Source organism: Ranitomeya variabilis, chromosome 8, assembly GCF_051348905.1.
Source record: "Ranitomeya variabilis isolate aRanVar5 chromosome 8, aRanVar5.hap1, whole genome shotgun sequence".
Taxonomy (NCBI): domain Eukaryota; kingdom Metazoa; phylum Chordata; class Amphibia; order Anura; family Dendrobatidae; genus Ranitomeya; species Ranitomeya variabilis.
In genome coordinates, this window is record NC_135239.1 from 194,482,841 (window position 1) to 194,509,189 (window position 26,349).

General features: G+C 38.9%; 1 protein-coding gene across 20 annotated transcripts in view; it reads right to left on the minus strand.

Moving 5' to 3' along the window:
- CADPS (calcium dependent secretion activator) overlaps positions 1-26,349 on the minus strand; it is a 434,847-nt gene that overhangs the window by 136,829 nt on the left and 271,669 nt on the right. For 7 of the 20 annotated variants that reach the window (XM_077275857.1, XM_077275855.1, XM_077275848.1 and 4 more), the window contains exons 14-18: positions 10,004-10,105; positions 9,817-9,880; positions 9,458-9,581; positions 7,649-7,717; positions 6,824-6,841 (exon numbers count right to left, since the gene is read on the minus strand). In XM_077275857.1, the coding sequence (XP_077131972.1) occupies positions 6,824-6,841; positions 7,649-7,717; positions 9,458-9,581; positions 9,817-9,880; positions 10,004-10,105 (377 nt within the window). The remainder of the gene's footprint in view (positions 1-6,823; positions 6,842-7,648; positions 7,718-9,457; positions 9,582-9,816; positions 9,881-10,003; positions 10,106-26,349) is intronic. The other 13 variants (XM_077275863.1, XM_077275861.1, XM_077275860.1 and 10 more) reach the window with 3 other exon arrangements.

A 26,349-nucleotide genomic window follows, 5' to 3' on the forward strand; every position in this document is an offset into this window, starting at 1 on the left:
TAAACTTTTGAGCACAACTGTATCTATCTCATATCTTCCTATTATGGCTGAGCAGATCTCCTGAAATTCAAATTCATCAGCTTTGCCAAATTTTCAAAGTTCAATTTACAGTGAACCGATTCATCAAAAATATTATAACGTACTCCAAAACATCCAATTGTCCTGAAAAACATGTTTGACATTATTATTTTTACCTTGCACACTAATCATCTCCACTTCTGCGTTTTCACACGCTATCGGTACAGTTTCTTTAGGGCTTTATACATTTCTTGGCTAAGCTGTGAGTTTTCACATTCTTTCACTATCCAGATTCATCAAAATATGGCTGCTGAATTCCCTATCTCTGCATTTATACAGTCTATGATAATCCCTACTGATTGGCTGTGCTATACAATGTGATGTCATAACTTCAAGGCATTATGGGGATTCAATTCACGTCTGAGATTATGCGAGCCTTCTTTGGCTAACGCAATCTTTCACAATATTTAAAATGGTAGTAAAAATTCTTGGTGATTCTTGCCAAGCAAATCGCAAATTGTTCAAATTTACCAGGTTCAGTGAATTCTTGAAATTTTTACATGAATTCAATTTACATGGAATCAATTTGCTCATCTGTAGTATCTCTATCTATCTATCTATCTATCTATCTATCTATCTATCTATCTATCTATCTATCTATCTAGGAATCCAAAAAACAGGAGCAGCACACCGTTATTTGTGAAAAAAGAGCTGCTTTTTTAGCCCATGGTAGCAACGTTTCGGTCCAAAAAGTGAACCTTTTTGAAACTATCATCTATTATCTATCTATCTATCTATCTATCTATCTATCTATCTATCTATCTATCTATCTATCTATCTATCTATCTATCTATTATATCTATCTATCTATTTATCCAGCTATAGGTAATACATTAAGAATGAAGGTTTTTTCATCATAGACATGTATTATCAGACAGGTAGAGGTCACATCTACATTCTTAGGACATACAGATCTCCCCACCATCTCGATGTAACAGGTCATACTATTCTGCGAGTAAAGACTATACCCGGAATTAAAGCGGCCTAGGCTTGATTATACCAAGGCCAATTTATACTTTGGGGTCTGAAATTTGCAGCGTTAATATACACAAGAATTACTTCATTTCTACTGTTTAGGACATGAAGATGTTGATCATGTAACAATTATTATTGATTGAGTCACCCTTCCCTCTTTTCATTCTTGCACCTTTCTTAAATTTTAACTTTGTGTTTTACTATGTTATCAATAAAATAAAATTATTTTAAATGTATTTGTGTTCCAATTCAGCCTCTCCCCTATCCTAATGGTTAAATCTGCGCCCGTTATATTAGCGATTGCTTACTTCTATGCACGAACAAGGACTTTAATTAAGATAATACTAAGAACAATTTGCCGTGGTGCTCCCTCTTTCCTAACTTTCACAGTTGGCAGGTAATTACATAGCTCACATTGGTAGGAGATTATGCATCTATTGATGCTCATTACTCTAGTAATAGTTCATATCTTGATGTCACAAAATACCGAATTTTATAATAAAAGGATAACAAGCGCATGGCATAAATATTGTTTTTCCATTTTAATTTTCCGGGTTTTCCATATTTGCACTTCAAATTACAAGCTAAGACTGCAGCAGTTGTTACTGTGACCCATGAATTTGTCTTATATCCCTTTGTCTAATTTAAACATGTAGAACATCTGTCACTATTCAAAATGTGTGCTTTCTAATTGTTTCCTGCTTCTTTAATTATTTTCAACGTGAAATACTAGTGGTTCTCATATTGTGGCTTGAATCAAACAGCATCGAATCATGCCAGCTTCACCAAATATGTTCTCTGCTCTCCCAAATGTTAGAATGCAGCGATCAGAGTGTGACCCATCTGTCATACAGTTTGTAATATCAGCAAAGCAAAATGATTTCGAGATGAAAATAGTCTTCTTTTCAGAGCGAACACATAAAACAAGCAGCGACTCCGTCAGTGTGAGGGCTGTATGCTCGTGTTGACTAGCACAAATATTATCCCTTAGGCTGTCCATGCGTCTGTATATACAGGTATGATGTAGGCAAGAGCCGATAGGTCTCACGACATCATTAATTGTGCTACCTGATTAATTAAAATGGTTGTCTAGGACTAAGATATCTTTAACAATCTTTATAAGATTGATGGGGGGTTCGACTGAGGGCACCCCTATTAGCTGTTTCCAACTCATTTGTGTAAGCATTAGAAAGCAATACCGGTAAAGGAGGACCTGTGCCGGAAAGAGTTCCAGCTGGGCCTATGGGTTGGGCCAAACTAAATTTTGTAGCAAGGTGGTTATCATAGTGGAGATGCCATCGTGTAGATGGTAGGTACTATAGTACCCTATGTATTTGTAGTGTGAGCAACATGTGTTTGATATGTATATAGTATGTACCTAATATGTGTGCAATGTATGACATCTGCACAGCAGGTATGGGTATGCTACATGTATGAAAAAGGATAGCTGAGCAGGTGATGTTATGTTTAGCAATACCCGCCAGGATGTGTGTGCGATTGACCGGTATTAGTTGGCCCGACATCACCTGCCCTGCTCACCTCCCGACGTGAAGTGAACAAAGCATAACTAACTCTTTAATGTGAGAGATGTATATTTATGTTATGCGTCTACTGTTTGAGGGACATATTTGTAATGTTTGCATTATGTATGTAATGTGTGAGCGACGTACTGTATGTGTGTCATGTGTCTGATTTGTGAGTGACGTGTATTTAATGTGTGAGTGACATGTGTGCATCGTGTATGTAATGTATGACATGTGTATGTGTCTAATTGTGTGACGTGTGTGTCATGTGCCTAATGGGTTAGTAACGAGTATGTAATGTACGTAATGTATGAGTGACATGCACGTGTCATGTATGAAGTACAGTATGTTATGTGTCAAATGTGTGAGTGACTTGTGTATCGTGTATATATTAGGTGTGTCATGTATATACTGTGTGTTATCTGTCTAATGTGTGTATCATGTATATAATGGGTGTGTCATGCATGTAATGTGGAAGTGATATGTGTGTCATGTATGTATCAATTTGCCATGTTTTTCAAGATCTCTGTTTGCTGGCATTTGTTGGCAACTTTAAGTGTTCACTTACGAGGGATACAAACCACGTCTGGTCATGTAATGAACACACCGGTGCACGGCTCACCACGGGACACAGTTGTGATCATTGTACTGTAACTTTGTGTCTAGATCCACATGCAGCAGTAGTTGGCCGATTACCATGTGGCGATCTTGTGTGCCTTTTTAACTTTTTCGAATAGCACAAATACTTTTTAGTGCCAAATACATGCATTTACAGGGAAACTAGAAAGTAGAAAGTATATCGTGGCACAGCTGTGTTGGTGCTCAAATAGGTTCCCAGACCAATAGTATAGTTAGAAATAAAATTTGGCACTCAACTTATGTAGGTACAGTGAAATTTTTTTTATTGCAGTCCAATGTTAATAAACGTTTTGGTCAGCATTGACCTTTTCCAGTATACTGACTGCTGCAGTATTGTCTTTATAAGGATCAAGAAACCAGAAGTGTAGAAGTATGTGGATCCCTGTGAGGATACACCAGGGAGCACGTATCGGTGGTGGCTGAAAAGGTAGCCCGTCTATCGCAGTGATATAACCAGCGGTGGGCTACGTTTTCAGCCACCACCGATACGTGCTCCCTGGTGTATCCTCACAGGGATCCCCATACTTCTACACTTCTGGTTTCTTGATCCTTATAAAGACAACACTCCAGCAGTCGTTATACTGAAGAAGGTCAATGCTGACCGAAACGTTTATTAACATTGTACTGCAATAAAAAATTCTTCACCGTACCTATATAAGTTGAGTGCCAAATTTTATTTCTAACTTTACAGGGAAATTGTCATATAAAAAAATGCTACTAACCTCCAGACATGATGCGAATCTGCAGGTTATTGGCATTCTAGAGCTGCCCGGCCCCATACTGACGATGAAATTTATTCCCCCCAGGCATCCTCGGGCTTTCAGTCATATGGGGTGGTGGCTGGATTCTGTCACCGCTCAGTGCATAGTGAGTGGTGTCTGTAACTGTGGCGCAAGGACTGACTGACAGCCAGCTCAGCTATACAGCGTTACAAACTAATTGACAGCCCAGACCAGAGGCATGATGGTCCACGGATAAAGCTTCATTATTAAGCCTAAACCCATGGAAGAATCCTATGTTTGAACAGTAAGATACCTCTTCACTATGTACTATCTTCACTATCTCTTATCTTAATACATGCATATTTTCCAAACTAGAAAGATCTGTTTGAAGATCCATTTTTGTAAAACAATATTTAAAAAAAATCCCTAAATATGGTAGAGAGGAACTCATTCTCAAAAGAACTGTTTAAAAATGGTACCTCTTGTTCTAAACTATTGGTTACAGAGGATATGACACCAGATTTCACAATACAAACTGAATTGAGAACCATTCATTCCAGAATGGCTGTAAAATGAATATTGTATAACGATAGATGGAAAAAAAAAAATCAAAAAGGATTATACAATCATTCTGATGTGGATACCAGCTTAAATGGGTGCAAGAGATCTGTTCAATATATAGCTCGTACGGTAAAATCTGGTGATTGATCCACCTTAAAAAGCTTCTCCACCATATTGTAATGGGTACAGATATGACTTATAGGACAATAGGAGCTATGGAAATCCTAGCAAGTTTTCCTATGCATTGGTCTGTAAACTAAAGACCTGAACAATCTCAGACACTGTTTGCTGGCAACCCCATCTTGAAGTCTTTAACTATTGTAAAAGCAGTGGAAAATTAGCTCAGGAGCACTCAAACCATGGCCTTTCTATTTCATCTTCAACAAGTCGGACATAACTTTAGGGGTTGAAAACGGTAGTTGCGCCTGAAGCTTAGAGAAAACTTTATAAATACTTCTTCAATATTGGTAGAGCCTCACACAAAGTTTTAAAATTTCCTGCTCCAAAATATGAATCTAGACACTATGGCAGTCTGGTAACATAGCATCTCATTACCATACATTGGAAATAATCTGTTAGCATGGCTTTCGAGAAGGCTTCTGTGGAGTCCAGGAGATTTGTAAAGTCTTCTGGGAGTCATGGAGGACTTCTCTTTTTCCAGATGCCTCCCAGGAGACTTTTGTGATTGTTACAGATTTGTCCTAATTTTTTCTTTGGCTTGAGACAACTCAAAATGAATGGAACAAGATGATTAGCTTAATTTTGTTTGCCTTAGGTATTATGACTATGGGATCTTCTGAACTGGGAGAAAAGACAAGAAAGGATATTTGTAAATGTTACCGAACTGTCTCGGATCCAAGCTTTGCTCTCCTCACGCCGGTCTAGTGAACTTTGTTGTGCTTCACATTGGGCTTTGCAGATGATTTGATATGATCCCATTTGATCATCGGCCTGGGCCTATATAAGGCTCACCAAGTCACACACCCGTGTCTTGATATTCTAGCTTTCTAGTATCTCTAAAGTTCTGTCTGCTACCTGTTTGCGGTTTACAGTACATCTGCTACCTGTCTGCGGTCTCCAGGATGTCTCCTGTCTACGGTCTTCTGTAAATCTGCGACCCACTTCCCACTGTCCCTCAACTGCCTGCCCACTGATGTCCATGGCTCCTGTGCCCACCCGAACCTTGGGCTTTGAGGATACACTTCACCTAGTGAAACTAACAGTAAATATTTTGCTTAGAGGCTTCCAATGCCTTGTAAACTTTGGAAACATCTTATGGGCCTTGATATTTTTGCACTTTCTACTAATTAAATCATTTAGCCAAATAATAAAAGAAGATAGAAAGTATAGAGTATTATGCCACCAAGCATCTAAAATACTACTTCTTATCATTTAAGGAGGATGTCTAGAATTAGAAAAAAAAAATTTTTTGCGTCTCGAGAAGATTGCAACTCTTACCCAAGGGCAAGACTAAGAACGGCAGCTCAAGCCACATTCCCTTAAAAATGGGTTGAGCGTCAGACCAGAAAATAAACATTGGGCATGGAGTGGCGTTTCTCCTATCTTAGACAACCTCATTAATTGCTGTTTAATTCACCTGGGAATTTTTCTTTCAATTAAAGTATAAAAAAACCCAAACAAACAACAAATCCTATATAGAAATTATCTTGCCTCATAGAATAAAAAGCAAAGTGCCAACATAATAAAAAAAAAGTGTGAATTTCCTAGGGAATCAATTAGGGATGGTGTTTTAACAGAGAGAAAAAAAATAAAAATAAATAAACTTTAGAGAAAAATGCAAATTTTCAACTACAAAGATCTTTGTTGGTTTGTGCTGCATGTGAGCAACACTTTTAGCCATGTATCATTACATCATTATCTTACAAACATAAAGGACGGAAAAGACAATAGTTTTTTTTTCTGACTGTGCTGTTAGTACACATGTACAGAAAAGACAAACATTGTTAAAAAAAAAATAAAAGGCTTCAACACAAATATGAAAGGGGGAAGGAGACTTAGCTGTATTCGGTTCCGTTCATATATAAAATCGTTCTACATGGAGCACTTTGGTACCAGTGAATAAGACGTCTCTGCTCCTAAAATATTGATTTGCCTTGGATGTTTTCATCCATTTTTTGTAGTTTTTTTCTTTTTTTTTTTTTTAGACGACAGCACAAATTAACTCCTTAAGTGACACTGTGTTTCCATTACAGCCTGGAAAAGCACATGACTTAAGGAGCTATGGAAAAAAAAGTAAAAAAAAAAAAAAATAGAACAGAAAATGTTACACTCCTATAACTTTATAATGCATATACAGTTGTTCACCTGCATCCTTTTGATTCTCTATTTGTAAGAGAAAGCAAGGAGGAAAGAAGAGAAAGAACACAATAGGCACAATTAATGAGCAAATGGACCAATCTATCACCCCATTCACTTTTGCCATTTGACTGCCCAGAAAAGAAAAAAAAAAGTAATAATAATAATCAAAAAAAAAAACATTCACTCGAAAATATTAACATCAAAATCCCATCATCAAGACAAGGAAAGAAAGCTGCACCAGGCGGGGAGGAGAAAGATGAAAATAAATCAGTCAATTTAATAAATAGACAATATTTTTGGAAGAAGGGGGTCAGTCATATAGGATAATTAAAATTGCTGAAAAATTAGCAACATGGAAAAACCAAGCGTACATGTATGAGTTAGTACAATCGGTAGTCAAATAAAACTACTGTATGTGTTCATCTCTCCTTAAGATATTGGTGACTAAGCAAGATCGCTATCGCTGTCATAAACTCAACTGTTGAGGTTCCCTGACTTTGGCAACTAATGGTAAAAGCAATTCACCAATTGGCGGTACACAGAAGCAAAAAAGTAAAAATGCATTCAGGTCACAGACATAAAACTTACAGACAGGTGCCAGGTTTATAACAGACAAATGATTTTTTTTATTTTAACCTCTTTTAGGTTGATAAAAAGTGACTGGACTTTCACACTGGGTTTCACAGACAGAAGCAACAGACAGGGATAATGCTCATAAGACTTGAAGCAAGGAAAAGTGAATTGGTTTGGATCTGAAGTATCTTGAGATAATGGCAAACAGAGTGGAGACAGCATGGAGAGGAGGAGGAGGAGGTGGTGGTAAGTACTCACGAATGGTTAAATCCATCACTTGGGAGGCCAAGCAGAAGACAGGGTGTTCATACATTTCTCTCTTTTTCCCTATAAAAGAGGATTTGGGCATGCAAGAGGCTTAGGTCAGAGAGGTAAAGAGGTCAAAAGTTAGAGGAAAATGTTACATTAGGTTAAAAGGAGAAAAGTTTGTAGAGTATTTCGGGACACACAAAAGAGGGTGTTTGAATTTCGCTGGATTAACCATTCAGCATGCCCATGAGCCACGGGTTTTGACCGTGGTGTTGAAAATATTATCGTAAACTACTTTTTTTTTCACTTGGCGGGGAAGGGGATTGTATTCTTTTTGCAAGACTCTAATGATCCAAACATAAAAGGAAAGAAAACAATTTGACTTAAGATACTAAGCATTCAAGCCTTAAGTATCCAAGGCACGTAAAGGTTTTTCTCATAAGCATAGCCTTAGAAAAGTGCTCCGATCACCTAAAATTTAGCAACTTTTTCAGGAAGTCAATTGATAAATGGTTGGGTTTTGGTGGCGAGACATGGAGCAGGAAGTGTCCTAGTAGTTCAAGTATTTAACCAAATTACCATACTATGCCTATGAGTAAAAACCAGACTCATGCAACTGGTGGATGTTGGGTTGTTAAAGAGTTAACAATCCCAGCATGCTCTGGCATTGGCACGGAAGCCATTTCCTGAAAAGGCAGAAGGGGGAGGAAAATGGCTGTGCCAATAACGAGTAAGGAGGGAAAGAAGCGGAGAGCAGGTAGTGTGGGATGAGGAACTTCTCTAAACAGAGAGCTGGAGAAAAAAAAAAGTTTGTTGCTTCAAAGTATTCCCAGACCTAAAAGTCACAGTGCAAAGAAAATAAGGGGCGGAGTATTCACACAACCAAAAAAATTACGGCACAAAAGGAGAATACGCGCTAGATGTGCTCTACTTTGGAAATGAATGCATTTTTACTTACAGACCTTACAGATTGTTTTGCAATGACTTATCTGAAAGAAGAGAGTAGATCTTACCAGCGGGTTACAGCGTAGCTATGGGTAAAACAGCTGTGAAAAGACAGAACCTTGCAAAAAAAATCTCAAACGGAGGAAAGTCTTGTGGTTCTAGACCAGCTCCTCCCTTGACCAGTAAGTTATTCACTATATTTACTCAAAGGACAAACGATAAAAAAACCTCAATACATCACCAAAATGTCACCAAGACAAAACCCTACTTATATTTCTATCAGTCATCTCTAAGACTCCATGCAACCAATAATCCTTTCAAGTGTTTCTTACTGCTTGAAGTTTAATACCTCCTCCTTCTGAATTGTCAGGTGGGCCACGTTATAGCCCACTTGACTTACTGTATAAGAAGTTGATCTTTCAGCACAATGAGAACTGTAAAAAAAATCAACACATTTCCAAAAACATCACAGACCAAAAATATTTCTATAGTGCATAAAATAAATAAAATGTCGCGGAATCAACATCAATTCTAAAAATGAAAAATAACATAAAACTTGTACAAACTGCTAACAATTTGACATAAATCTTATAGATCCACATCTAATAAGCCTTTTATATGTTTCCAAAAGTATCTGAAATCCCAACATAGCAGATTCAATGTCATGCTAGTCTAACCAATGCCAAGGAATAAACGTCATGATTCAGAGTACACCTCAACAACACAAACACGTGATAAAAGCAAATCATTCTTAGATGTTATAAAACACGTCATAAACCAATTCACCTTTTGTGCATTTTTGACAAATTCAAAGAGATCATGGAAAAAGCTAGAAACCTTCAGCCCAAAAAAAAACACAAAAAAATCTCTCACCTTCAATTTTGGCATATTCCGATAATCGGGTGTAGTTTGTTAAAGCGGCTTGCTCCAAACATTTTCGAATGACAGTTTTGACATCTTCTTGAGGAACGGGAGTAACTATATCTTTCATTAAAACCTTGATAATAGGAAATTAGTAAAAAAAAACTGGAAGTAAAATCTAAAAAAAAAGATATTCCTGGAATATTCTAAGTATTTATAGAAATAGTAGACAAACGTAAGAATACACTATTAACCCTCTGTTGTTTTTCTTTTTAAACTAAAAGCTCATAACCCAAAAATTATTTACGTAGGTAATAAAAGTCAAAAGTAAAACTAAATTCTAAAACACGCATTAAAAAAAACCCACTTACCCTCTCCAGTAAGGACAGAGTTGCTTTTAATGCTCCCTCCGGTCGGCCAAATGGAAAACAATACCTAAGAATATTTGAATATATATAGTTTTGCTGTTCACAATCTATTTTTTTGTCCTTGTAGACGTCTACTGATACAATTCATAGAGAATACGTAGTTACAGATATATCCATCCAGAAGCTTTACCTAAAATGCGTGATCTGATTTTCCAGAAGCAAACGAAGGCGTTCTTTGATCTCTTCAAATCGTTCTTTTTCTTCAACTGTAACCGTTCCTATGCCATCAGGCCTGGGGGACAAGAACAAGAAATGAGTGACTTGGTGGCTTCACCTCCTGACACGACAAGTAAAATAGAACATATGCACTGGGATCTGATGAGACGCACAGCCAAAGTTAATTTCATTACGTAATACGAGGAAATACGAGGAACAGGAAAATGTTAATATATTTTAATGTATATATATTTTGGTTTAGGCAAAAAGAAATGTAAAACTGCAAACATAAAATATGCAATTGTTTATACCAATTTTCTATATATGGATTATTTTTAATTACATTGCTAAAATATTAACTTATAAATGTGAATTTCTTACTCCGCATTTCGATAAAATTGTGTAAGCCCAATTGTCACCCCAATACAAAAATGTTTGAACATGTACTTCAACTCTTGTGTAAATTCAACATTTATGTAAATATTTATAAAAGATTAAAAAGGATAATATATTTTTTTTCCCATAGTTTTTTTTATAACGCTGCTTCCAGATCAAGACCTAACCATCACCTTGGGAACATTAATGACAATCAATGCACTCTTTTCTTCCAACTATATCTTTGCACTCGCAATTCAAGACTGAAATGTGCTAAGGAATTCATAATATAGGAGCCAAAGCAATTACTAGGTCCCTCAAAATAATGTTTTATTCAATGTTTACTCATTAATCCCTGGAACCCAGCATTACCTTAGTGAATGAAACTGTGAGCTGCTGAACAAAAGGCATATAAGGTGACACAAACTACAAGTATACACTTCCTCTTGCCTTTATCCCCAGGCAGCTACATAATATGGATAGCCCTCGAATATTTACACCACAGCATAATCCATATGAATGGGGCAAGAGACAAGTCTAATCCATTCACTAAAGAAACTTGGAGCCCAGACAGCCATCGTTATTACTCTCCATTGTTGTAGGGCAAAGTATACCGATTCAGCCATTACCTACGTAGTTCTGTATCGGCACAGTCTGTTTCTGGTAATATAAGTCGTCTGAAAAAACGAACAAATGTTTTAAGCCCAGGCCTCCTCCAGTGAACAGCCTAAGCTTTGCAAATCCTCAGCACTAGACTAGTTTACTTGCACAAAAGACTTGGCAAAGGATTACAAACCTTTAATGAACCTCCTGTCAGGGGTTAATTGGTTAGCTTTACTTCTCTTTATTACACAAATCAAAAGACCCTAAATTCCAAAAATTGCAATCTGTACTGTAATGTTTGACTGACCTCTTAGAAAAAGAAGGGCCTCTTCACACCAAACATCTTGTATCTTTAAACCCTAACCCAAAACCCAGCTTTGGAGTGAACTAAATTCATGTTTTTGACACCAAAAAGTATAAAACAAAGGCAAAAAATATGAAAACATAAAAACGTAGATGCTAAGAAAATAAAATTTGAGATCATAAGATGACCCAACAGCAAGTATAATATTTCAAAAATCATGAAGTATATAATTACGAAAAAAAAATAATTTCTTAGCAGTAATGATATTTTTTAACTATTCAAAGACAATTGTTTTCATTTTTCAATTTGTATATTTTGACTAAAAACACTAGTTAACTATGTTTAATATTTATTCTTTTATACTACTTTATGTTTAAAGATATTACGCATTTTCAGTAGATTGTCTATTCTCTTACAGCTATTTTGATTTAGAAAAGGCGGCATTTCGTTTTTTTTTTCAAAATCATATATTTTCTTTACAACAGTAAAAAAAATAGGTGAAATACCTTGGTTTTGTATTATTTTATTTCTAAAAATAGCAAAAAATGTTTTTCCAAAATTATTTTTGCAAGAATAAATTATTTTTTTTTTAAAAAGGGACATGAATAAAATATTTTTTACTAAAAATATTCAATTATTTTATTGCGGCTAATTAATGTTGTCCTGACAGAATGAACCCTGGAGAGCACTGCAAGGGATTTATAAATTTTCTAAGACTTAAAAGAGAGAGTATTAGAAAAAAAGTCGAAAAAAGGGTATACTGATTAAAAAAAAATAACAACATGAATATTATAGGGCAACTATAGCCTCGACTAGTATCATTACATGTAATCTTTAAAAATCAGCTAACAATTACATATATACTTTTTCAACGGCAAAAAAAAGTCCATCTGTCCACAGGTCAGTGACTGCAGCATTTGAAAGTTACATGGATGTCTCGGAGGGCCTGCCAAGAATGAGCCATCAAGAGTACAAGGACTTCCTGTCTCAAACAGCTGAGGACTAGATCACATCTGACATGACAGGCATCTCTTGAATCTACCTTTCAAATTTTTGGTAAACCATTTTCTCACTGTCCTTCACAAAGTTGACATTTTCGGCAGCACGATAGGAAAGAATGTCATGTTTCCTGTTTTTCAAGTTGTTGTCACAGTGCATAGCACCAGTTCTGTCATCTTCACTCTCCTCACAATCTCCCGTCTTGAGCCATGTCACAAATAATAACACTTTACGTGGTTTTGTCAAATTTCAAATACTATCACCCAGCCGTATGTCTATAAAATCACTAGTTATGATCATGTCTTGCTGCTCATCTACTTGAGATCTGTAAAATCTATTAATTTTGAACTGAACAGATTAATAAAAATAATTAAAATTTCATCATTATGTAACACATGAGTAAAACATAATATGAACAGCTAATTATTTGTGAATTAACTATTTTTCTTACATTAAATGTACTTATAAAAAAAAGTTTACAATTCAAATATAATAAACATATCATATACAACTGAGATAAAATCATTAGTGGATAATACTAATTTAGTATTTTGTGATTACTGTATAAACATCATATGGAAGTTCCCTATGATGTTTTGGGGCTGCACAAAGTGAATGAAAATTTTTAGTTAAATTTCAGTCAAATTCAATTCACCTTAAACCAATTTGTTCATTTCTATCCATAACATTAAAACTAACTGCCTTCTATTGTTTACATCAGGGGTGTGGAATTTTTTTTCTGCCAAGAGCCATTTGGATATTTATACCATACTTTGGGGGCCATACAAATTGCACGCTAACTCTGCCCACAAAGTACACCCTGATGCAGGCACTGGTGTCAGGATGTAATCTATCAATGCATTTGCCTCAGCGCTCAGTAGTGAAAACTGCGTGTATGTGCTCACATAGCAAGAAGAAAGTAATGGGCCGGCGGCCATCAAAATATAGCTGTCGGCCCAAGTACTGCGATCTCCAGGAATCTTCTCAGGGCAGGATAAAAGGTCATTAAGGGCAGTAACTGGCCTGCGAGCCTGAGGTTCCCCACACCTGGTGTACATCTATTCCACTCCTCCACAACAGATGCAACTAGAAATTAGCAGATCTGGAAATTTGCGAAATCTCACAGATTTTACCATGGGATTAGATTCGAGCACATTTATAACCAACAAATTTGATGTTGCTTATTAGGCTCTATGGTCTGGATAGATTTCAGGACATAATAAATCTAGGATTTAGAAAAAAACACAAAACAACTAATACCCATTTCACCGCTGACCTCCATTGCTCACTGTCCCTCATATGGTCATCGGCGCCTCTTCTTACTATTGCCGTGTGCTGACACACCAGGCATCTTCTCACTAGGTTGGGATCTCCCTTGTCGTGCCCAGAAGTCGCGGAGCAGAGTGCGAGTCCTAAGGTCATGGCACATCATGACATCATAACTGGCATTACAACCTTATGACACATATTCTATACAGTGCCTACAAGTAGTATTCAACCCCCTGCAGATTTAGCAGGTTTAATAAGATGCAAATAAGTTAGAGCCTTCAAACTTCAAACAAGAGCAGGATTTATTAACAGATGCATAAATCTTACAAACCAAAAAGTTTTGTTGCTCAGTTAAATTTTTATAAATTTTAAACATAAAAGTGTGGGTCAATTATTATTCAACCCCTAGGTTTAATATTTTGTGGAATAACCTTTGTTTGCAATTACAGCTAATAATCGTCTTTTATAAGACCTGATCAGGCCGGCACAGGTCTCTGGAGTTATCTTGGCCCACTCCTCCATGCAGATCTTCTCCAAGTTATCTAGGTTCTTTGGGTGTCTCATGTGGACTTTAATCTTGAGCTCCTTCCACAAGTTTTCAATTGGGTTAAGGTCAGGAGACTGACTAGGCTACTGCAACACCTTGATTTTTTGCCTCTTGAACCAGGCCTTGGTTTTCTTGGCTTTGTGCTTTGGGTCGTTGTCTTGTTGGAAGATGAAATGACGACCCATCTTAAGATCCTTGATGGAGGAGCAGAGGTTCTTGGCCAAAATCTCCAGGTAGGCCGTGCTATCCATCTTCCCATGGATGCGGACCAGATGGCCAGGCCCCTTGGCTGAGAAACAGCCCCACAGCATGATGCTGCCACCACCATGCTTGACTGTAGGGATGGTATTCTTGGGGTCGTATGCAGTGCCATCCAGTCTCCAAACGTCACGTGTGTGGTTGGCACCAAAGATCTCGATCTTGGTCTCATCAGACCAGAGAACCTTGAACCAGTCAGTCTCAGAGTCCTCCAAGTGATCATGAGCAAACTGTAGACGAGCCTTGACATGACGCTTTGAAAGTAAAGGTACCTTACGGGCTTGTCTGGAACGGAGACCATTGCGGTGGAGTACGTTACTTATGGTATTGACTGAAACCAATGTCCCCACTGCCATGAGATCTTCCCGGAGCTCCTTCCTTGTTGTCCTTGTGTTAGTCTTGACTCTTCGGACAAGCCTGGCCTCGGCACGGGAGGAAACTTTCAAAGGCTGTCCAGGCCGTGGAAGGCTAACAGTAGTTCCATAAGCCTTCCACTTCCGGATGATGCTCCCAACAGTGGAGACAGGTAGGCCCAACTCCTTGGAAAGGGTTTTGTACCCCTTGCCAGCCTTGTGACCCTCCACGATCTTGTCTCTGATGGCCTTGGAATGCTCCTTTGTCTTTCCCATGTTGACCATGTTTGAGTGCTGTTCACAAGTTTGGGGAGGGTCTTAAATAGTCAGAAAAGGCTGGAAAAAGAGATAATTAATCCAAACATGTGAAGCTCATTGTTCTTTGTGCCTGAACTACTTCTTAATACTTTAGGGGAACCAAACAGAATTCTGGTGGGTTGAGGGGTTGAATAATAAATGACCCTCTGAAAAAACTTTTCCCAATTTAAAAAAAAAATAAACAAAGAAATAACATTCTTTTTTGCTGCAGTGCATTTCACACTTCCAGGCTGATCTACAGTCCAAATGTCACAATGCCAAGTTAATTCCAAATGTGTAAACCTGCTAAATCTGCAGGGGGTTGAATACTACTTGTAGGCACTGTACATACCGGTATAGTGTGAAAACGCATGAGGTTTCAGTTTGCGACAGCAGTTGAAAAAGCGCCATGGAAAATACAGTGGAGAGAGAGCAGCAGAAATAGCCAGTGAGGTGACTGTTAGTTATTTCTTTTTTTGAACCTTTTTCCAGCCCTCCTTGGGTCAGCAAAATTCTGGCCAGCTGGTTGCCTTTTTACTGAATTTGTGAAAAGCAAATTCAGCAAAAAAAAAATCTGCATTCTGTAGAATACAGATTGTGGTAAAATTTGAGTAGAATTAAATTCTACTCAAATAAATTCACCCAACTCTAGCCGTGTACCATTGAGGTATGGACCCCACAAAACTTTCAAAGGTGTTCTGTGGCACCAGCACATTAGCTGCAGATCCATCAAGTCTAGTATTATGCAAGATTGAGCCTCTATGGATCAAACTTGCTTTCTAAACTCATCCCGTGCTCAATTTGCATTAAGGTTTGGGGAATGTGGAGACAATTCAATAACTTGAGCTCTTTAACATGATTCTCAAGCCATTCCTGAAGCATTGTGAAGGAACAGATGATTGGCCTCGGGGAGACCAAAACATCCAACACCGCGGAGACACCATCACGTGTTTCTCAACGCAGTGATCCAGAACACTGCCCCCATCCCTTATGGGAAATATGCAAATGCATGTAGGATAGCTGCGGAGACACCATCACATGTTTCTCGACGCAAGCAGTGAATAGCCAGACCTTTCCCCGGGAAGGAACAACCACGGGAAGGGCAGCATCCAATAAAGGAAAACATCCAATAGAGGAAAACCACCTATGCCAAGCATGGTATCCATCCACAGACAGCTGTTTCGGGGTGTTTGCCCCTCATCAGTGTGGAGTAGGAATCTGGCTATTAGGAGCAGTGCCTAGTAAAAGGCTGTGAAGGAACAGATGATTGGCCTCGCGGAGACCAAAACATCCAACACCGCGGAGACACCATCACGTGTTTCTCAACGCAGTGATCCAGAACACTGCCCCCATCCCTTATGGGAAATATGCAAATGCATGTAGGATAGCTGCGGAGACACCATCACATGTTTCTCGACGCAAGCAGTGAATAGCCAGACCTTTCCCCGGGAAGGAACAACCACGGGAAGGGCAGCATCCAATAAAGGAAAACATCCAATAGAGGAAAACCACCTATGCCAAGCATGGTATCCATCCACAGACAGCTGTTTCGGGGTGTTTGCCCCTCATCAGTGTGGAGTAGGAATCTGGCTATTAGGAGCAGTGCCTAGTAAAAGGCTGTGAAGGAACAGATGATTGGCCTCGGGGAGACCAAAACATCCAACACCGCGGAGACACCATCACGTGTTTCTCAACGTAGTGATCCAGAACACTGCCCCCATCCCTTATGGGAAATATGCAAATGCATGTAGGATAGCTGCGGAGACACCATCACATGTTTCTCGACGCAAGCAGTGAATAGCCAGACCTTTCCCCGGGAAGGAACAACCACGGGAAGGGCAGCATCCAATAAAGGAAAACATCCAATAGAGGAAAACCACCTATGCCAAGCATGGTATCCATCCACAGACAGCTGTTTCAGGGTGTTTGCCCCTCATCAGTGTGGAGTAGGAATCTGGCTATTAGGAGCAGTGCCTAGTAAAAGGCTGTGAAGGAACAGATGATTGGCCTCGGGGAGACCAAAAAATCCAACACCGCGGAGACACCATCACGTGTTTCTCAACGCAGTGATCCAGAACACTGCCACCATCCCTTATGGGAAATATGCAAATGCATGTAGGATAGCTGCGGAGACACCATCACATGTTTCTTGACGCAAGCAGTGAATAGCCAGACCTTTCCCCGGGAAGGAACAACCATGGGAAGGGCAGCATCCAATAAAGGAAAACATCCTCTATTGGATGTTTTCCTTTATTGGTTGCTGCCCTTCCCGTGGTTGTTCCTTCCCGGGGAAAGGTCTGGCTATTCACTGCTTGCGTCGAGAAACATGTGATGGTGTCTCCGGAGCTATCCTACATGCATTTGCATATTTCCCATAAGGGATGGGGGCAGTGTTCTGGATCACTGCGTTGAGAAACATATGATGGTGTCTCCGCGGTGTTGGATGTTTTGGTCTCCCCGAGGCCAATCATCTGTTCCTTCACAGCCTTTTACTAGGCACTGCTCCTAATAGCCAGATTCCTACTCCACACTGATGAGGGGCAAACACCCCGAAACAGCTGTCTGTGGATGGATACCATGCTTGGCATAGGTGGTTTTCCTCTATTGGATGTTTTCCTTTATTGGATGCTGCCCTTCCCGTGGTTGTTCCTTCCCGGGGAAAGGTCTGGCTATTCACTGCTTGCGTCGAGAAACATGTGATGGTGTCTCCGCAGCTATCCTACATTCCTGAAGCATTATCCTACTGAACTCAAGAACATTATGGGATACCATTATCAGGAAGGGGTTTGATTGGTCTGCAAGATTTTAGGTAAGTGGTAAGAGTCAAAATTAACATCAGTATGAAATGACATCCACATCAGGACCTCAGGGTACCCATAGCCCAGTACATCATCTGTTTGTCTCCATCCCATAGTATATCTTGGTGACATTTTTCCCAGGTTGGTAACACACAAATAAGTTCATTCATGTGATGTCAATACAAACCTGTTTCGTAAGAGAAGGACAGCTTTTTCCATTGCTCCATGGTTCAATTCTTGGCTCACATATCCTTTGACCAATCTGCAGCTTTACTTGCATTTCCCACCCAGGGCCACCTCCTCCTACTTGACTGACTACTCTTCTGCCTGAAGCCACACAGCATAGAGGTTGCCAGTCAAGCAAGTGGCGGAGGCGCTGGTCGGGAAATAGATGTGGAATGACAGAGGCTTCAGATTTGTTAAAAGTTCTTCAGCATCATTTGCACATCAATTGAAAAGCTGATTTCTCAGTAACGGAGGAACAGACTGGTCATGTGAAGTTGTTGCTGGACTTGTCTTTGAAAGAGCTACATACATAATTTTTTTTTTTGGTGGGGGGAGGAGGTTAAAATCCTGATAATAGATTTCCTTTAAGACCATATGACTAGGAAAGCAGATGTGCAAATACATATAATCTATGGCACGAGGGATACCTTATATTTTATCGAAAATGTATTGTACAAGGTTATTTTAACATACTGTATGTAAAAGAATGCAAAATAAAAATCATAAAGAGTTCTTTCAGGACCTGCTACACAGTAAATGAGATCCACACATATAAGGATAAAGGTGAATACAGTTTTTTCTCCAGCTATAGCTTCTGAATTATCGATTTCCTACAATTTCCCATCTCCTAGCTACAGTATATATGTGGTGACAGATGTAATTGATGTAGAAATGTATATAGTCAGAGTCACCTTATTGCATTCGCCATAGGTCATGATCAGGCTAAAGGTTAGCTGGGACACTGTTCTCCCTGCTGGAGTGATGATCAGACATACGATGCCAGGACCGTACACAGAGAAGCACCCTGGACAGCGGCGAGCTGCATGTGATGCTATGTCATGTTGTCAGTCCTCACCTCCAGGCTGTACCATAACATCTGAATCGCATCCTCTCCGCACTTTCTCACTGACTGCAAGCTACTTGTGTCTAACTGCCTGACCTTCCACATACACGATACAAAGAGACAACCCACCTCAGCTCCGCCATCAATGTCTATTTCAAATAAAAGAGATTGATAGCCATGTGGATTTCTCTCCGTTCTTGACCTTCATTACTGGAATGGCAGATGATGACTGACAGCCAGCCTCATCTTACAGAATAATAATCTACTAGTTCTTTTTATCAGCATGTAAATCCAAATCAACATCTAGTGATAAAATAGAACAAGTGCAAAACAATGCATATGGAAATGAAGAGTCGAACCGGCCAACCCACCACTGTCTGGCAGGATCAACGTTCGAAAACCTAAAGCCTAATGCAGTAGAAATGATTTGACACATAAAAAAGTACAATTTAGTTTCAGAATTATATTTAAAAGGTATGTTCACACAACGTTCTTTAAACTCAGAGGGACCCACCAAATTTCGCATGTTTTTTGTTGCGTCTTTTTTATTGTTTTTTTCCAGTCCTTTTTTTCTTTTTTTTTTACTACATTGCATACTGAAGAAACCACTAGTGCTTTTATAAGCAAAAATGATGGCAAAATGCTCTGAAAAAACCTCTAATGTCTTCCGGGCATTTTTTTTAGCTTTCTCATTGACTAATGTGTAGAGCGTCTTTTGAGCGGAAAATGCCCGAAGAATGGTTGGGTTACTTCTTTTAACTGCTTAGCATCTTTAGAATCCTGAATTGGTTAAAAGCCATTAAAGAACATGAACACATGCAAAGAAAGTCATTTTTACCTAGAAATGCTTATGTTCATTCTTTTAAGCATTTTCTGAGGCCTTTTTTCAGGCCGCAGCCGCTGCAGAATCCACATGTCAAAGACGTTGAGTGCACATACCCAAGTGGACTTTTTTTTAATAATAGTGTTAAGGCTTGTTCACATGACCGTATAATATTGTAAAGTGCTACCTGATATTTTATCGGATAGTACCCGGCCCAATGTTATACTCATAGCTTCATTAACAGCGCTTACTTTGAGTGATTCCTGAGTTGGATCCGTGATCTTGCGCATTGCACTGACACTGGGGGAGCCAAGGGAGCATGCACATAGTGCCAGTGCTTGGGCGCTCTCACCTGTACCCGCCACTCGCTACTGTTTGTTCTTGTGTTCAGGGAGCCAAGGGTCACTGAGGACCCCTAATTAGGATATTTAATGAAACAGTATTTATGTAAAAGTAAAGTAGTGAAATCTACACTATAGTCAATGTTTAATTCATTTAATTTGAGTTTTGGGGGTGACAGACTCCTTCTAACACTGTCAGACTCAACATGTCCATGTGTCCATTCATTTAAGTTTCCACCATGAAATAATATATTTCCCCTTCATTGGCTAACAGGTTCCTGGGAACTTTATACAGTGATTTTTAACAAATTTACACACAATGACCACAAATACGTTGGAAATAATTAATTAAATCTTTCAACGATGCAATACCAGGCAAATCCTGTCAACAGTAGTGGGACTGTTACGGAAAAAATAAGCGGACCATTTTTCTCTAATCTCAAGTAAACCCTAGCAGGGCCCATACACTGAGACAGATGTTGATTGACAACTATTTCTTATGACTATGCATACACCTGTGGCCCTGTATGTATGAATTCTAAATAGGGAGAAGGGGCCCTTAGACACCTCTGGTGGTGGCATGTCTTCTAAGAGAACAAAGAATTCAGCATTCTGAAATCCAATGTGCCTGATACCTCTTTCCTAGACTTCTGCCATTCGGGGCGAGTCAAGACACTCCCATGCATAAAAGATGTTTGGCCTCTCCTGCTGAAATTGGCTGGTTTTGCCAATATTCATCTAGATTCACAACATCATAAATCAGTTCTTCCTTCAATATACAATGCCTTGAAAAAGTATTCATACCCTGAGAATTTTTCCATATTTTTTCATGTTTACACATAAACTTATTTGGTGAAGTGTAAAGGCAATGATACATGGTTTTCTAAAAAAATTTCAAGACACTGTAGAAGATATGTAAACCCAAAGTTCTACGCTTCCAGTACAGGCTCCAAAACTAATAAGTTCCACCAGTTTGTTGATTCATTGCTCAATTTATTACCAAGTAAAGATTTTTTTTTAGGTGTATGTCTATATATCAAGGTTATCAAGGTTCCAGGGTTCAGAGGGGTATGGCTTGGGAGTTGGGATGGGCTTCTGCAAAGTATAAGGAGTAAGGGATGAGAATTTCAAATTTGATGGGATAGGTTTATGTATATTCGAGATATTCCAACACTATAATGACCTTACCTTTTGGGTTCAGTACTCGGCTGGGATTTGGAATCTTTCCGTTTTTTAGAATCCCTTTTAGAATCTCTCTTAGGCTCTGGTTCGATCCCAGAAGGGCTAGGCACTTTGCCTCCGTCACCTTCTGCATTTTGCTGTGTGCCACCAAGTAATTCTGGCATTAATTGGCTGTAGTGCATGAGTGGTGTGGATGGTACATGCAGTGTACACAAAAAGTAGATAAAATGAGAAACAGAAGAAAGTATGAAATAAGTAGAATACAAGAAAACAAATTGAGAAAAAAAAACATAATAAGGACAAAAGAAGGAAAATAAAAATCATGCATAAAGAAAACTATAACGGGATTGTGGGGTATTCCGGCATTGGAGAACCTTGGCACCCTGGTTGTACTGGTTGTGGAAAGTTCTGAAGATTGCCCATCAACTGAGATCATACCACCCTTTATTAATGGAGTAGAAGAGAATTACAGGCTGAAAGTTGGGCACATTCTGTGGATAAATCTCCTGTGGGACAAAAGCACCTTCAGGTCAAAACGTACCTAGTGGAAAATTGGCTTGTTAGAATCTGCCTGCTTTACTCTAATGAGATAACACAGTGGAACAAATGTATCAAATATTTAAGGCCAGTTTCACTCGTCTGACATTTATGGTCCAAGTACAGATTGCGGTGTCTAGAACAAATGTGGGTCCCCTGACTAGAACTTTATAGTCTCATAGGCATACAGTGTATGAAGCTGCTGAGTCCAGATAAGGAGATCCTTGGGCAGTCCTGATATCATGGTCCATTCTCAAAAATATTATCCTGGCTTTAAGCTTGAAAAAAAAAAGAATATTGCCCATTGCTACCAAAGAAAAACCGTGTTTTGATCATACAGCAAAGCCAATTTTTATCTTACTGTCAAATTTGAGAAGTATTTATGTAATTTTTCCGTGCTTCAACATCATCCCACTTTTTAGAAGTCAACAAAAATGGCGTATCACAGAGAAAGATTCATATGATAGTATCAACCTCTGTTCTTAAAGAGCTTGTCTAAAAAATCCAAAATATTTTGAAAAGGGCTCAGACCACTTTAAAAACATAAAAGAAATGAGCCTACTACACCAGTAATTACCCAGTCCCTGCTGCTCTTTACTTCCTAGTTCCAACTGGACAGACCCAAAGTCAAAGGAAATGCCCACTCAACCAATCACTGGCCACAACAGTGATCCACCTCAGCTAGTGATTGGTTGGGAGGCATTTCCTGGTATTTTCAGTGCGTCGTGCTAGAGCCAGGAAAGAGGTACTAGTGGGGATTGGGAAAGTGCCAGAAAGAGGGTATTTAACGCTTTCAAATTTTTTTAATCCAGTCTGAGCTTTTTAAAAAAAAATGTTTTATCTACTGGAAAACCCCTTAAGTATGACTTTGACTTTAAAGCAACCCTCTACCCCCTAATAAATGCAACTATAATGTTGTGATATATGGTCACTATACCTAATTGCATTCACTCTGTTGTGTCTCCTTCTATATCTGTAACCCATAATACCCATGTCCAATATTACCATTGCAAGGGCATGAGGAGCACTGTGGCGAGTCCTACCACACCTCCTCTGTCCTTCTCTGCCCAGGATGGACACAACAACATTATCATTGGTGATTCTCCACTCTTAACCATTGAAAAGGCGGGAGTGTTGTTCAGAGTTAGCAGAGCACTCTCTACGCCTCTGCTGTGGTTTGGGGCACTGATTGCTAATACGAAAGGAGTGGCTTCAGAGCTTGTAGATACACAACCGAGTTTCATGGTCCGAGTACCGACCATTATTCCCCAGCTCTCCTTATTCAAGCTTGACAACATCGTAAGCCTACTTAAGGCTGTCATATTCTGGTATGGAGACCCGCAGCCGGTCTGTGGATCAGGATCAGTCCTCAGACTGTGGTCTAAGGGGTAACATTTCTCCTTATGGAGAGTAACATGCCTGACATGCCCGGGTAAGGAGGCTTATAGGCTGTGCAATGTTCTTCTGGGAAATTATACATGCAAATCAGGGAGGAACAGGAAATCTAGTAAGGAGAAATGTTATTCCTTACAACCCAGTCTCATAAAGCCAAATCAGATCTCATACTTTGTGCTGACGAGGGGAAACACCCCAAAACATATGTCTTCATATTGAGATTCTGGTTTGGCTTTTATGCTAAGTCATGCGGCAAGGCTCGTTACAAGCTCAATATTGACTTTTCAGATTGCTGCTTCCAATTGATGGCGCTAGAGTTCTAATCTTCTTCATCTCTGAAGAGACAATTAACATCCTCATAATGCGACTCATGGATGTATAAATACAGTATTAGTATGAGTGATGGAGGGTTGCTTTTAAGAAATACCTACCGTAGAAGACTGCAAATATGTCCCTTAAATTTAAGGAGCACCAATACGTTAAAAAATGATCCCAGTGTATCTTCTTTAATGTATTCATTTATTTAGTTAAAACATGCCTAACCTAAAAGAACCAATTACTGCACGGTTAATCTTCATGTTGATTGGTTGGTAATACGGATGTTTTTTAAACAAGTAAAGACACCAGGAAATATTGTAGATTCTTTCCAGTAGTGATAAGGTCTGGGTCAATGATTAAAAGTAGTTTTCAATAACAAAGTAAAGGCATTTTAACATGTATTAAAAGCACCTAACTGTGAAAAAACTCATTGTTCTCCGACTCAATAAAGACAAAAAAATCTATAGGAAGGATCCCTGCTGTTCTGTTAATTCGAAAAGGAGGTATTAAGATGTCAAAATCTGAAATGAGTCAATTCCTTACTATTCCCCTTCATGCAAGGTTAATTCAATAATTGAACATAGGCTTTTGTGTAATATAATCTGATATTAAAGGGGTTTTCGTTATATCATAAATGGGTAAAATTGCTAAGTACTTGAAATAACAGGCAACATTGCAAATTACATCTTATTAAAATTCCTTTTCGTTCTCAAGAACGGAGAAATTTTTAATTCTACAGTTTAGCGCTCATTGCTGAGATAACAGGCTACCTCTGCAGTCTATCAAGGATAGCTGGTCAGTGCTTACAAGCCCTTAGCTATTGAGCTTATAAGCACTGCTCTGAAGCTGACCAGATCCCTGGATCTGGCTAGCTGCAGTCCTCAGGGGCTTCTCCAATACCACAGAGATAAAGCTGCCTCTGCTTGCAACATGACAGAGATCAGTTTTGGCCAGCAGCTCAACCATACAGCTGGTCCAAACTATCAGCCATTCAGAAGCATATTATTCCCAGAGAAGCAGGAACTGGAAGGTAGGAGAGCAGAGCATTCTGGAAAGATGTTGAGACAACCCTTAAAGGTCACATTATTACCAGTCTGGGACACACACTTATCATGCTATTTTTCATCTGATGTGACAGGTAAGCAAATTAAACATGGACCTAAAAAATGATTGTGATGACACAACAGTTTGTTGCACAGTTATCTTTGCAAAACAGGGATGCAAGGTCAGTGAACAATGATGTTTGCTGATATGTTGATTACATACTATACCAGGCCATGCAGTTTGCTGACTTGCAAGAATAAGCTATAAATAATCAAACAATGTGGGTTAACCTCATCACCCCTTCCCATTGACTTGTGAATGATGGCTTGAAACACAGTTGTGAACTATATAAGGAGTCTTTGCCTCTGTTCCATGTGACTCTACAGGATGTCAGCTTAGGGGAACATGGCACCAGCTGGAAGAACACATATCTGCTCCATTGACCATCGCTGAATCCTCAGAGACATCTTGAAAAATCCACGATGGGACAATTAGGTCACCTGGCCACATACCTCACTGCTCTCGGTCATCCTTCTACGCTTGTCGCTACCGCCTCTCTGTTGGGTGCCCGCCAGATGCATGGTACCACTGGTTGGGGTAGTCGTCCCTAAAGTGGCTCTAATCTCGGCGAGTCAGCGGAAGGGTGAGACTCTGTAATTTGCACCATCTCGGGTATTTTGCTCTGACTTTTCTATGTGTTATAGGCCTGTTTTGTGGCTCAATAAAGTATTGCCTCACTGTTTTACCCTCACCCTGTGTTGTCTCAGTAGTATTATGCACATAGTAAAAGGAGAGTGGGCGTTCAGTGGGATGATACCTGGTCCATGCGGTCTCAAGCCAGCGGACGGACTAGAGCACCCGCTGACCCCCATGTCTCCACAATGACAGCTGTTACTATTTTAAAAACTGTCAGACACTTATGGCTATTCTACAGATACACTGTAAGCCTGTTTTGAAGCTAAACTGGCGCTAGGGATATGCAATGCTAAAATTCATATTTCAATCGGTCTAAAAGGTTATCAAATTAACTGTACATAATACAATAATTTGCTAAAAATGAAATTGATATATTACAATTTTTAGGTATGATTTTTAAATCATAAACTTTTGAACTCTTATTGTATTCTCTCTCATTTTTTTGTCTAATGTTTGGCGTTTTATGCCTCTTCTTTATTTATGCCAAATACTTCTTTTAATTTGCGCCTTTTTTAAAGTCACTTTTTTCGTTCTCCTCTTTTTTTGTTATTGTGGACAGGGTTTGCAGTTTCCAGATGATTTCACTTGATTAATAATTTGAGACATTTCTAAAAGTCAAATTTTTTTGTGTGGTCCCCTTTTGGAGTGATTTTATATACGCCACAAATGTTTGCGCTATTTTTGCAACATTTTGCGAAATGTGTGACTTTTTGCTCTAAAAAGATTAAAGACAAAAATAAAGATGGTTTTTGACTTTGTGAAAAATTCATGAATCACGTGCACCATTTTGAAGAATTATGTTAAAAAAAAAGACATAACTTACAAAATTTATGGTATGTGTGACCATTTTCATAAAGGAAAAATAACAGGTCATGTAATGTTTGTGTCCTTTTATTCTGAGGGCAACCAAGCATACATTTGGAAGAAAGTGATAATACGTTTGTTTAATAGCTTTCTTCTTCTTCAATCTCCAGGATTCTAAGTGGAAGGATCAGCCTGAGCCCTTTTGTAACCTCCCAAAACGAGGCCTATTTGTTTACTGTACCCTCAGGCGCAAACAACTGGGAGTTCATTGTGTCTGTTAATTAAAGAAAGTCATTTACTCACCTTAA